The sequence below is a fragment of the Diabrotica undecimpunctata genome, chromosome 3 (assembly GCF_040954645.1).
Source record: "Diabrotica undecimpunctata isolate CICGRU chromosome 3, icDiaUnde3, whole genome shotgun sequence".
Lineage (NCBI taxonomy): Eukaryota > Metazoa > Arthropoda > Insecta > Coleoptera > Chrysomelidae > Diabrotica > Diabrotica undecimpunctata.
This window is the reverse complement of record NC_092805.1, coordinates 113826504-113841187: the sequence shown is the minus strand read 5'-3', so window position 1 is coordinate 113841187 and position 14684 is coordinate 113826504. Positions and strand designations below refer to the sequence as shown.

The following is a 14684-nucleotide window of genomic DNA, read 5'->3' as shown; positions in this document are numbered from 1 at the left end:
TTGAATAATACCACATTACTTTTCTATTAAATATATAGCATCGATAATAATAAAATTAAATGTTTCTTTCAGGTTTTTAGATTGTTCAGCTTTTTACCATGAAGATCATTTAGAAGGATTAGTAAGAGTTACCCGCATGATGCTGCACTGCAAATATCCCAGATATCTAGAGGACGGAGCTTTAACATTGAATAATTCACTGCCAACTATCTATAGCAGCGTGGCCAGTCCTCTTGGTACTGTACAGCATCTTTGCAGACAATTAGGACTACCATTAGCATGCGTGAGGCCTGTACCGGTCAATACGTACTTTGGTAAGATTATTTATTATTGTTCATATATATATATATATATATATATATATATATATATATATATATATATATATATATTAAACCTAGAGCTAAGATTAATACTATTATAAATATTACTATTAAACTCACCAGTCTTCCGGGTTGAACCGCGTCGATATCTATTGGGTCGAGCTTTCGACATCCTCTTTGATGTCTTCTTCAGGGCTTCCGAGGTCTCAGTCTTCCGAGCCCCGAGACACTACTACACTCACTAGTCACTTCTAGTTAACTCACTAGTTCACTACTACGACTGGGACCAGGGGACGGTTCATTTATACCGTCGATGGTGACGTGGCCTGAATTCTACGCTTTGTTTGGCCTATATAGGATGAAATTCCTTGTGCAGACTGTCCCCGATCCTATATAGGCCAAACAAATCGTAGAATTCAAAATAGGATTTATGAACATTCCATATCTGTTCGCAATTCCGATTCAATTTCAGCTCTCGGTCAACTCCATCTTTATACAGGTCACAAAATTGATTTTGAAAACTCCAGAATCATAGCCCTCATCCGCTTCTATAAACCAAGAATTATCCGAGAAGCCATAGAAATAGAAAAAAGACCAAATTGCCTTAATAAAAGAGATGACGCCATACGGTTATCTTCTACATGGAGACCTCTTATAAAGAAAATATCGCCCCCTCCATCCTCGAATCAAAATCCCACTGTCGGAAATGTTCGTGCCAACTCTCGCGGCAATCCCCACCCTAACCCCTACCTAGGCCACGTCACCATCGACGGTATAAATGAACCGTCCCCTGGTTCCAGTCGTAGTAGTGAACTAGTGAGTGAACTAGAAGTGACTAGTGAGTGTAGTAGTGTCTGGAGGCTCGGGAGACTGAGACCTCGGAAGTCCTGAAGAAGATATCAGAAAAGATGTCGAAAGCTCGGCCCAATGGATATCGACGCGGTTCAACCCGGAAGACTGGTGAGTTTAATGTTAATCTTTATAATAGTATTAATCTTAGCTCTAGGTTTAATTGTACTAACCGCGGAAATCTTTCCGAACATTTCAGCGTATTCCACTTTAAGTAGAAGATTAATTTATACTTTAGCCGTACGTTTAGTTCGTTTTAGCAGAAGAACCATGTCCCGCTTGGCTCTCTGATCGACATATATTAAATCATGTTTGTGTTTATGGGCTAAAAAAATCCAAGTGATCAATTTAAATGACCAGTTATCAGACTTTTTCTGACTCATTGTCTCTTCTTTCTCGATTCGCGCTTGAGATTTTCAGATAGGATTTTGTCCTGAAATGCTTTGAATACGGCGTTCTACATAATTCCAAAGTTGCTTACAAAAGCTGGTTAATTATACACATATCATGGTTATTTACACATATCAGCAAAACAGTGGTTCTACTTCTTAAAATGTTCCAAAGACTTATTCAATAGAAACAATTCCTTATCATTTTCTATCGCATGTAGTCTGTTTATTATCTGATATTGTTCTAGGTTCCCAGTACACTATGGACGTTTCGGCGCTACAAAAAATGCTTGCTGACGATGTAGCTACCGGTCGAATGCCTCTCATAGTTATTGCAGACGCGGGCACGCCTGTAACCGGCCATATAGATAATATTTCTAGGATTAGGGAGCTTTGTAAAGTGCATGGGACTTGGCTACATGTCAGAGGACATAGTGTAGCTGCTTTGGCTTTGCCAAATTATAATCAGCGCAATGGGACGGTAAGTTATTTTTTAGGTTTCATTCATGTGAATAAAGGTTTTATTCATGCTTCGTAAAATCCTAGGTTTTTACTCAATGTGACAGGAAGTAGACCTGGAAGTCCATATTTGAACTCATGTAACTTTGCGTCGCGTTGATTGATATGTTGAAAAATATTAGGTTTTAGTTCTCGGTTATACAACCTCGAACAAAAATCTGATACTTTTTTTATTTAGTACAATAAACATATATTATTTCATATTAACATATAACATATTCTTAATGAACAGAAAATGTGAAAGAAACTAGAAATGTGTGACTTATGGAACGAATATTTAACGTTTAAGTATTGTAGTTACTTAAATGCATAGACCATAAAAATAATTAAAACAAGAACCGAAAATTTTCTAACGAAGTTTATAATAGAACGTGTGTATCATATTTTGGAAAGAAAATAGTTTTCAATGTAATTTCGTCATATTTTGAAACTTGGTTTTCAATTTTTGAAAATAAGATATCTTGTTGAATTTAATTTGAATATTTTAGGTTCCTCCAATAGCTGACAGCTTGACTTTAACTTTAGGAAGTTGGTTGGGAATTCCAGGACTGCCTATGATTGTATCCTTTTAAATATTTAGTTTTTGATCGTTTGATCAAACGGTTCCAGTTAAAGATATTTATTATTTAGATTTAACGTGCTCGGCTACTATGGCCAGTTATACTTAACAATATGTTACAAAGTAAAATATGTTATACTATACTATTCATTACAATGTGACTATATTTTTTGATATACAGTCGACACTCGTTAATTCGAAACTCGAGAGACTCTTAAAATATTACGAATTATTGAGTGTTTGAAATATCAAATGGTTCGAAATTTGTGAGAGAAAATAAATAAAACTTCGAAATATTAAGTGTTGATCAATTATTATTTATTAACTGCTATTCGCTTATTTGTTGTGTCTTTTGTTGATTTTTTATTTTCTTTAAGTGGATTTCGAATTTTACAATTACTGGATTGTGGTCTGATGACACATCTGTTCCTGAATATGTCTTTGCCGATTTGATGGAGTTACGGTATCTCTTATTGATAAGGATATAATCTATCTGGTTTCTGATAATTTTTTCTTTGCTATCCATAGGTGATTTCCATGTATATAATCTACGTGGTGGTAACTGAAAGAATGTATTTGTCGCTATCATTTCAAACTCCTGACAGAATTCCGTCAGTCTTTCCCCTCTTTCGTTTCTTATTCCTAGTCCGAATTCACCAATAATGTCTTGGAATTTACCTTTTCCTAATTTGGCATTAAAATCCTCCATTGTTATTGTTATATCTCTATTATTGGTGCTGTCTAGTTCTTTTTTAATGTCATTGTAAAACTCTTCTATTTCATTTTCATCTTTATCTGCAGTGGGGGCGTACACATGTAAGATATTAAGAGTTCTATGCGCTGTTTGGACTGTGATCATCAACACTCTATCCGATATAGGAACAAAACAAGTTACAGCCTGGCAAAAACTGCGATCAACCACTATCGCGACGCCATTATAGTGGTGAATATCTTAATTTCCTGAGTAGTATATTTTGGCACCGTCGACTTCGATTTCGCCAGATCTAGGTCATCTGGTCTCGCTTAGTCCCATTATATTGACTTTAAGTCGCCTCATCTCATGTATTACATTGTGGATCTTCCCTGATTCATATATAGACTTCACATTCCAGGTACCTATCTGCAGTTCGTTTATATTTTTGTGCCTGACGCGGGGTTTTCGCATGTTGGCGACCTGGGAGGCCCGGCGATCTAACTGAGAATTGCCTCCCCTGCCGGATCTTGGTATCCGATGTCCATGATCAGTAGTTGTGAAATCTTTAATGTAGTGGTTTCTCATTGCCTTCTACATCCTTCTGCCGTTGACCACTTCTTTGGTTCATCCGCCTTTGGAGTCGATTTCTCAACTCCAGGACAAAAGAGTGCCCTATCACTTACCAACTTATCCGCCCGTAGCCGTTGGTCACTAAGTGAGAGATTGCTTATACCGGCAATCACTCGGTCCCTATCTGCATTGGCCATCTATAGATAGATGTTGCCCATCTTCTACCACGTGGAGGTTGCAGATTTGGATTTTTCTTTCATTGGGATTAAGATATGTTAGTGTAGCGATGGTCTATTCGGCATTTTGTCAATGCTTTTAACATTTTCTGATGGCTTATGCCTATGGCATTGAAAGCTTTCTCGTAGTCAACAAATATCAGTGCCAATGGTTTGTTGTATTCTGCAGACTTCTTTATCAGGTTCTCTATCACTAGCAAGTGGTCGTTAGAGCTGTTAGTTTGTTCTCTAGGCTGATACAAGTCCAATTTAGCATCCAGTCTTTTTTTGTGAAAAGTTTATATATGTGAGAAAGCAAACTGATAGGACTGTAGTTTTTTAGATCTGTTTTGTCTTCTTTCTTTTGTAATAAAATAATGACTGCATTGTTCCATTGAGAAGGAGTTTTTCCTCGGTAGGATCGCTTCGATCACTACTCCGTCATCGCCAGGGATTTGTTATTTTTCATTTCTAAAAGTGCGATTTTGATTTCGTATTGAGTTATTTCTGGCAATAATTCTGATCCCTGTTTTGTGATTTTGGACAGGGGCTGATCTTGCCTTTCGTCGGTGCTCTCATACATTTCGTAATAAAAGGATCCGACAACTTCAAGGATTTTGGTTCTATCAGTAGTAATGTTTCCATATTTGTTTTTTATTTTGTACATATTTTTGTTGCCTATGTTGTTCGTATTTTACCTCAAAACTTTTAAACTTTTGTTTTCTTGAATTATTTTAGTTATTTCTCTAATATTGTGTTGTCTTACGTCTTTTTGGATTGACCGGTAGATATCTTTATTTAATTTTTTCATTGTTGTGTAGTTGGAGCCGTATTTTTCCGTCAGTTGACTTCTTTTACCTATTAGCTCTTTGGTATATTGGCTTACTTTTCTTTATAGGTCAGAACGGTCGGGCAGCACTCCCTTTCCGTTTCTTTTAGAGCCTTCATTATGCTATCATTTGCTTGATCTACATCTTCTATTTGATCTTGCAAGTCTTGTATATGTCTGGTTAGTGTATCTTCATACAGGTCGTTGTTTTCTGGGGGAATCCATTTCTTTTTTCTTGTTTTTAGGACCATCTTTGTTTTTTCCAATTTGACATTATTTAATCATTCGTTAACTTTTATAAATAAAAAACTGTTCAATGTATACATTTAGCTTTTAAGATTCTTGATGGTTTGAAGTCTTGGTATTATCCTAATGGGGTATTTCCCACGTTATCAGGGATAATTAGGCCTACTGGATTTGTATTTTTCTTAACATTTTGATAGACCCTCTATAGGTTATGGGGCACTAACAACCCTAATCGCAATAAACAAGTAGGAGTAAGTAGAGAGAGTACGCTTCCAGTTTTAGCAGGACTGAATACTGATCACCAAAGTAGAAGGATACTGTCATTACCTCTATGGACGGGATTGCAGAAATTGGGAACGGAAGGTGTGCATTCCAGGATCAAAGAAGATTTTCTGGCTAGTGAAAGGCTGTGGTCCGCATTGGACGTTTTTAGACAAGTTAGAGTATTGGTAAGTATACAACTATTAAAAAAAAATACAAAAATGAGTATTTTTTATGATAAATATGTATCTGAGTTAAATATGATTATTAACTCATCAGAACCACTGGTTTTAAGAAGAGAAATGAATAATACATCTTTTTGAAATTTTATTGTAATAACTTATTTCCCATTTTTATCCTTAGTGCATATGATTCGCATCTATAAGTAGAAATGCAAACTGATTTACTTTAAACATACTGCGATATGATTGGCTTCCGAGAGACAACTCGACTTGTTCAAGCGTTCAACTATAGGAAAAATTGAAAAATAGTTATCGACCCGTCGATTCATCGACGTCAATTCATCATCATTAGTTATCGATCAGAAAATTTGAATGAATAGAAGTTTATCACGCATCATGTTACAATAATTTCCCACAGTTGCACGCTTGCTGTAAAACTCATGTTCTAGCGAGACCAATCGTAACGTAGTAGGTTTCAACTCAGCTGAATGGCGATATATTCTCTCTCTATAATTTCTATATTCCCATGTGATAGTCCCTTGTATTCCTGTCAAACATTACGGGTTACTACGTTCTGTTAAAGTCTATTTGTTTGCAACTGGCAGCTCATTACAAATGTAAATCTTCAAATAGAGGTTAAGGGTTACCGTCAAGGTCATAAACCATTGCCGTACGGATGTAGTTGAAACCAATTAGCTTTTTTTTTAAATTACGAGTTATGCATTAATTTGTTTAGTTACATATACTTTAAAAAAAGACCCCATGGAATTAAAACTTCTTAGGACGAATAATAATAAGCAAATAAAAAAGCACGAATTTTGTAAAAATTGTATCTTAGGCAGATAATTACCTGAATCTTCTTTCCGCTCTTTAATTTTTTCACGAAGTAGTAGTATTTTTGGATCATAAGGTATATCTATACTATTACATTCATAGAAAACCTTGATCTCATTACAGGATAATCCTTCATTAATGACTTTGAGGAATTTAACAAATTATCTTTGGGATACCTGCTTACCTGCCGACCGAGTAAGATAAAGTTGTAACCTATTTGATACAGTTTGAAAAAGTCACCTGGATATGATTTAATACCTCGTTTAGTACTAAAAAATCTACCCATCGAAGGCGTGAGTTTAATTACTTATATATTTAATTCAATATTAAAAACAGGTTATTTTCCATTCCAATGGAAAGTTACTCAAATTCTTCTTATTCCAAAGCCTAATAAGGATCATACGGAAGTATCTTTATATCGCCCAATTAGGTTGTTGCCTATTATATTCAAAGTATTTGAACGGCTTTTTCTGAGAAGACTAGAGCTTATTTTAATTTTATATGACAGTAATGTTTTACCGAATTATCAGTTTGGGTTTAGGAAACATGGTACCAACGAGCAAATTCATAGGATGGTAAAGACTATCAGAAATTAGTTTGAACACAAAAATTACTGTACTGCTGCATTTCTAGATGTCTCTCAAGCATTCGACAACGTTTGGCATGTAAGTCTTATCTCCAAAATTGAATCGATATTTCCTCATCCCATAAGTTCACTTTTAAGATCCTACCTGACAGATTGGTTCTTTTAACTCAAAAGAAGTGGGAAAAAATTACTAACCTGTTTCCAATTTGTTCCTGAGTTCCAAAAGGAAGCATACTAGGACCCACCCTCTGCTTAATATACACATCAGATCTCCCAACGACGACCAATATACCTAATAAGCTACATATGCCGATGACACAGTTATCATGGCTTCAAATTCTACAGCAACTGAAGCATCCCAGGTATTACAAAATCACCTACTTAAACTAGAGAGCTGGCTTAAACTGCGGAGAGTCCAAGTCAACAGGTGTCGCGCCACCAGTTTCTATAAACAACACTCCACTACCAGTTAATACCGTCGTTAAATACTTAGAAAATTCATTTGGATAGCAAACTTAATTGGGGCATCCACATATGGAAGAAACGCCTTCAACTCAGCATAATCTACAGGAAAATGTATTGGTAGATGAGTCGAAAATGAAATCTTAGCCTGGAGAACAAACTTCTGATATATAAATGTATTTTAAAACCGGTATGCCAATATGCAGCACACATCTAGGGTACAGCAAGTAATACCAACATACAAAAACTTCAACGATTCCAATCGAAAGTACTGCGCCAGATCTGCAATGCCCCTTGGTATATTACGAACCACAGATTACACCACGATCTACAGTTACCAACAGTTGGCGAAGCAATATTTGCTGTAAACTCTGTATACAAGACCAGATTATCCTGTCATCCAAATCCGCTGGCCACGGATCTGCTCAACATTTCACTCGTAAGAAGATTAAAACGACCAGACCCTTTGGACCTCTAGTAAATCTGGAGAAACAGAGCATAGTGAGGTGAAATAACAAGTTTTATTCGGTGTTTTCTTAAACTTTTCTCGATTTTTTTAGTCTTATAGTACTCATATGTGTGTCAGTGTTGTTTATCTGTATTAAACTTTGTTAAGTTGAAGTTTAAATTAATTGGTATATCATGGATTAAATTTATAATATTATATGTCTTACCTAGGTGCTTGCCACTGGGCGGCACTATGTTATTGTACATAAATTATACATTTCTTATTGTTTGTAATGAGACAGATTGCAATAATCATTGGATGTTAAAAACAAAAAAAAACAGTTATGACTCCCTTGTGCATCTTTAACAACGGTTAATAATGTAGTGACTATTTGCTCCGGTATATGACAGGTCTTAGTGAAAGAACCATTTACAGATTTTTAAGTGAAAGAAAACAAGGAAACATTACTGAGCCAAAAAGATATGAAGAAAAACAACCAATGGAATTGTTGATTTTCGGAAAAAAGTTCATTCGTTGTATTTAAACTAGGAGATTCGTACATTGGATACAATATTAAAGGCAATAAGAGGTAATAATTTTCCTCACTTTGGCTGATATAAGTTATGGAAATTACTTATAGAAATCGGTTTTTGCTATGAAAATAAAAAAAAAAACCTATATTGAACGATATAGAAAATATTGTTTGTTGGTGAAGGCAATATTTGAGAACGATAAAACGATTTAGATTAGAAGGAAGATGCATTTTCTATTTAGATGAAACCTGGCTAAACGAAAATCATAGCTTTATAAAAGAATGGGTAGATAAAAATATTACAAGTTCTCGATAAGCCCTTCTACACTCTAGGTCAAAATTAACCGGCCACCTTAAAAATGTGTAATTTTTGATGTCTTATATCTCCTAAACAGTGATTTTTTAAATATGTTATAGCCTTATTCCTTGACAATATTGTTATAATAATATGGTTTATAAACAGCTAAATTTTCATTGTATACTGGGTGTACGAATTAAACTGTGTTTTTTCTTAAAGTTTGCATCACCCTGTGGAATATTCTGGCATTTTTAAAATATTGAAATTAAAACCTAACTATAGCCTCATGTTTTCTGAACATTTTGTTTTTTGATTTATTCGCTTATGTTGGATAATACAAAAGTTACGTAGTTTAACCACTAGCCATGTTTTTCACCAATACAGACGATTTAACTCACCAGCAAAATTAACCCCACCACCTTTATTATTGTTTTGTTTACATTACCTGTGACAGTTTGTTTCCTAAATTTGTGTCATCGAAGGATTTTTGACATATTATAGTAGTTGTACGACATTGTTGCAAATCTGTTTTCGTGTTAATAACAATTCTTGAACAATTTGTAATTAAAATTAAATTTGTAATTAAAATTAACAATTAAAATTGTAATTTTATATCATTGTGAGCGAATATTGTTTAAGTTGAAATTTTAGTGCTTTTTAGTGTTTAGTTGATGCTGGTTACAGTCAACGTCATATCGCTGGTGTACTCGATGTACCCAGAACTACGGTACAAAATGCTATCAGACGATTTTGGGAGACAGGATCTTACAACCGCAGGCCAGGTCAAGGCCGAAAACGATGCACTTCAGTTCGATATGACCGCTTCATTGTCACTAAAGTATTGAGAAATCGCTTTTGCACCGCTCCTGAAGCTCGTAGTTCTCTTCTTGAGGTGAGAAACGTAAGTGTGAGTAGACAAAAGATTAAAAGAAGACTGTCAGAAATAAACTTGAGGGCTTGTCGTTCAGCTCGCGCACCACAACTGCTCCCAAAACACCGTAGGGCTAAACATAATTTTGCTCGAGAATATGCTAACTGCATTGTCACTAAAGTATTGAGAAATCGCTTTTGCACCGCTCCTGAAGCTCGTAGTTCTCTTCTTGAGGTGAGAAACGTTAGTGTGAGTAGACAAACGATTAAAAGAAGACTGTCAGAAATAAACTTGAGGGCTTGTCGTCCAGCTCGCGCACCACAACTGCTCCCAAAACACCGTAGGGCTAAACATAATTTTGCTCGAGAATATGCTAACTGGACTATGGCGGAATGAAAGAATATACTCTTCTCAGATGAGTGTAGAATAGCCCTAAAAGGTCCAGATGGACGCCAACGTGTCTATAGGCGTCAAAATGAAAGGTTTGCTGCATGCGCTATAACCGAAACAGTGGCTTACCGAGGAGGGTCAATACTGATTTGGGGAGGTTTTTATGTTGCTGCTGCGGTTTTCTGTGATCTATCTAAAGCCTTTGACTATGTCAATCACAAAATACTTCTTAATAAACTGGAAAGATATGGTTTTAGAAGCACTGCTCTAAAGTGGTTCAGTTCGTACTTGGAAGACAGTCTGTGTCAATTAATGAGCGCTAGTCTAGTAATATCTTCATTAGTTCTGGCGTACCTCAAGGCTCTGTCTTGGGACCTATGTTTTTCTTGATATATTTTAATGGCATAATTAACCCCGACATTAATGGTCGGTTTACTATATTTGTAGATAACAGCACAATTTTATGGCAAAACAAGGACTGAATAAGATTATTAGTATTGATCTGCTAAAAATCTTAGAGTGGTCCAAAGCTCATCATTTCACATTTAATTTTTCAAGAACCAAATTAATTTCTTTTAAGAATGATCTAAACAACATTACTCTTGGCAACGCAGGCATTTGTTCTGACATCGTAAATACATTTTTAGGCCTCTATATTGATAATACTTAAATTTGAGCAATACACTGTATATCTAAGCAAAAATATATCGGGTTGTTTTGGTATCAAATCAGTTGCACATCACTTGGATTTTAAGATTGCAAAAATCGTTTCAACAGACTTTTTGTGCTACAAAAGAGAGCACTCAGTTATTTATGCAAGGTGAAATTTGGTACAACGGGACCTTTGATCCAGAAACATGGTATCTTGGCACTTCCTTGCATATATATCCTTGAAATAGCGTGCTTAATTTTTAAAAAACATAAGGAGGATATTCGGACATATTCATTTTATAACACTCGTCTAACTTATGTTGTTCCACTTCCAATTTCCTCTTCTACGTTAATTAAAAAATCATTTATTTGCACTAGAAAGAAAGTGTTTAATCACCTACCACTCGATGATATAAGATCCTCAAGCAATATCTTTGTATTCAGTAGAGCAATCAAGAAGTTTGTATTATCTAAGGATTACAATAGTATTAAGGAATTTTTTTGAGGACAGTTGAACTAATTGATAGATTTGTTATTATGAAAATTTTATAGTTAGTATGTATTTTAATGTATCTTGTACTTTGTTTGTACTGTGTCATGTTTTGTTTTATAAATGTAACTCATTTAGAAACAATACATTTCTCCCTCTCTCTCTATAAATAAATCAGTAAGTTTATAATTTATGCACATAGCTTAAATGTTAGATATCAATACGATGTATCCGCTTTGACATTAATTATTTAAGATATAAATCTGTTCTTTTTGACCCATGATTTTCATACCTGTTAGGTATATAATCCTTGGGTCGGTATTATTATTTCTATGTGAGCAGGGTGGACTCTTTGAAAAATAATATTTAAAACTACGTTCCAACAGGAGAGGATATTATTTTGAGTGATTTCCGTTTGGCCACTTTACCTGCTGTTTAATTAATGAAGATTTGCATTTGTCATGAGCTGCCAGTTGCAGACAAATAAAGTATAGTTGTACAGTAAAACCTCGATATAGCGGACTACTTGGGGGGACGGGGTGTCCGTTAAAGCCGAAAGTCCGTTATATAAAAATATGTTTAAAATAAATAGAAAAAACTTTTTTTTTTAATATGTACGTATTTAGATGTATATAAAAAATTCAAAATACAAACAAAATTCTATTTAATTGACTTCGGACATTCGTCGTGAAGTGACGTTGCTGTTGATATCGACGCGCTTGCTGTCGGTAATCCAGTTTTGAAAAAGAAACCAGGTTTCGTTTGCACTTTCGATGTTTGCTGTTTTTTTATGATCAACTCTCTAAAATTACGAATATGCGTAGAACACAGTTGAACTTCTTTATCTGATGAATAATCAATCAACTGTTATTAGAGCGTCGAGATGTGATCTTACCTCTGATAACTTCATTTTTAGTAGTCTTGTTTTGTCACCTTCTTCGGTATCATCACTTCCATCCTTATTTTTTACGTTCATAACTTCATCTGCTATTTCACTTTCAGTCATGGTGTAGTATCTTCCTCAGCTATATGTTGTCCGGCATTATTATGTATTGTCCTACAGAAATCAGTAACTTCCAACCCTTCTAAATCTGTGTATGCATCTAGGCCATCAAACAAATCCTTCCAACCATGTTTTATTGTTTGCTCTTTCACCTCCTCCCATGCTGCAGCAAAATTAAAAATTGTTGACTTTAAATTGTAATTTGCAAGGTACGCTATCCTCTAAAAACTTTCTGCGATATATTCGTTTGTTTGCCAAAATTATTCCCTGATCCATTTGTTGAATAAGCAATGTTGTATACTTTGACAAAAACATACAGCTAAAGTTGCTAGGTTTACGAGATTTGCCAACCATTATAGGAGTCAATCTATGCGATCCATCGGCGTTAGCACAAAGCCGAGATCCTCTTTTTTTTTCTTCCAGAATTAGATTTGTCATATTTGGAGGCTTGTGTGCTTTCAGGCAAAGTACGCCATAACAAACCAGTTTCGTCAGTATTGTAAATCTGTGATTCTAATAGTATTTCGTTACTTATAATGTTCTATTAATTTTTGACTAAAAGGTTCTATTCTTCTTTTGGGGCAGTTGAAGCTTTGCCGTAAATTCTTTTATTTATGATTCCGTGCTTTTTGCGAAAGCGCTAAGTCATCCATCACTTGTTCTGAATGGTATGTCCATATGATTTGCCAATTTAATTGCATCAGATTTCAATTCGATTACCTGGACTGGGACCCCTCTAGAAAGTTGTTGGCCGTACCATTTTAAGATTGCTTCTTTCAGTGAAGTTTTACGAGCCAATTTCATTCGTTTTCTAAGATTGCTGTTCTCTCCTACATCACACATGAATGCAAATTTATTTATTTTGTTTTTGTTTTTTTTATGTCCGAAACAGTTTGGCTTTTTTATGCCATATTTATCACATATATGAGACACAGACGTTTCAGACTCCAACGTTTGTATAATATCTAGTTTTTGATTGATTTTTAGATTGATTCTTTTCCATTTGTCCATATTTAAAGGGTAGGATTGCGAAAATTTTAACTTACTTACTGGCGTACACTAAATGTGTTAGTTTAGCAACACCCATATAATCATAGAAACCTACGTGTTATTATATCAGGGAATCCCCTAATAATATGTGATAATCTCACTTTCTGTCTCTTGCATATTACATATTACTATTAGAAATGACTCTTATGCTAGATTTTGTTGAAATTCTTTGTAAAATACACTGGTATGGGACGGGTTAAGCATGTATAATATTAACAGTACGTTTTTATTTTGTTTTATATTTGACCGGATTTTTTGTCCGTTATATCCGAAGACCGTTAAATAGAGGTCCGTTATATCGAGGTTTTACTGTATTTTCTTTAGAGGGTTTATTTATTATTTTGTGCAGTAATTTTTATTTCCTCTGTTCCTAATAATGTGTCTACTGTTTTGTTCCAACTGTGTATATGTTCATACATTGTTGCATCCTCTAATACATATTTCTAGTGACATTTGATTTTTCTTCCATACCAAATTATACAGTTATCCACGTAAGGTATTTCTTGATAGCCCACAGTTCTACTTAAAAAAATTTTTTTTAGTAGCTCATAAAATGAATAATTTTTTTGGACATATTATTTTTATAAAAATATCTTATAAATGGAATTTCGTAGAAATATTTTGGTTATGGTGGTGTATAATACCGTTAGTTTCTTCTCAATTATTTTGTCTTTGCATTACCGAGGAATGCGTTTTATTTATTTGTGTGATAGTTTCATAAACTTATATTTTATTATATTTTTTCAGAGTCCTAAACCAGGAGGAGAGAGTGGTACTTACACCGTGGCTGAATTGGTTTCAAAGCCATCCAGTATACCTGTAAGTACATAAATATACTGTGTATCTATAAGATCTGGGCGCCCGTTAAGTACAATGACTTTAGATCCAGATGTATGGTGGAACTTAATTCAGCACTGAATTTTGCAGAGTTAAGGAGAAAATCGTGTGCAGATATCCGTTGATCATTTTATTAAATAGCATCATTTCTATTGGATTTGATATGCTCAAGGCACTTCTAACATATCAGGAAATGTAATTGATTTTTGTCACTGCCTTCTGTGAACAAGTTGGTTTTATTACCCTTTCGTGCGTGAAAGGACACTATACAATTACTTGCAGTGGAAATATTCACATGTGTCAAGCGTTGTTTTGTTGATGAAGCCAATAGCCTATTTGAACTAGCGTGGAATCGGCAGTATCACTATCAAAGCTAACCATATGAAGGGTGAGGTATTTTCATCATCATGCATACAATTACCTTAATAGTGAATCTCCTTCAACGACTTAAATATTGTCAGCCGCACCACATGCCTACAATGAAATGAAGGAGAGATATGGAAATATATAAACGGAGAAGTTTAAAGAAAAATAAAGTATGTTGAAGATTTACTTAGACTGAACATAAGACGGTAAATAAAATACAACCAGATAAA

At 34.7% G+C, this 14684-nt stretch overlaps 1 protein-coding gene across 1 annotated transcript in view; it reads left to right on the top strand.

Moving 5' to 3' along the window:
- Positions 1–14684, top strand: part of LOC140437249 (pyridoxal-dependent decarboxylase domain-containing protein 1-like) — a 46113-nt gene that overhangs the window by 19681 nt on the left and 11748 nt on the right. Inside the window, exons 3-7 of the mRNA XM_072526659.1 lie at positions 73–314; positions 1810–2042; positions 2569–2640; positions 5391–5642; positions 13999–14070. Coding sequence (XP_072382760.1) covers positions 73–314; positions 1810–2042; positions 2569–2640; positions 5391–5642; positions 13999–14070 — 871 coding nt within the window. The remainder of the gene's footprint in view (positions 1–72; positions 315–1809; positions 2043–2568; positions 2641–5390; positions 5643–13998; positions 14071–14684) is intronic.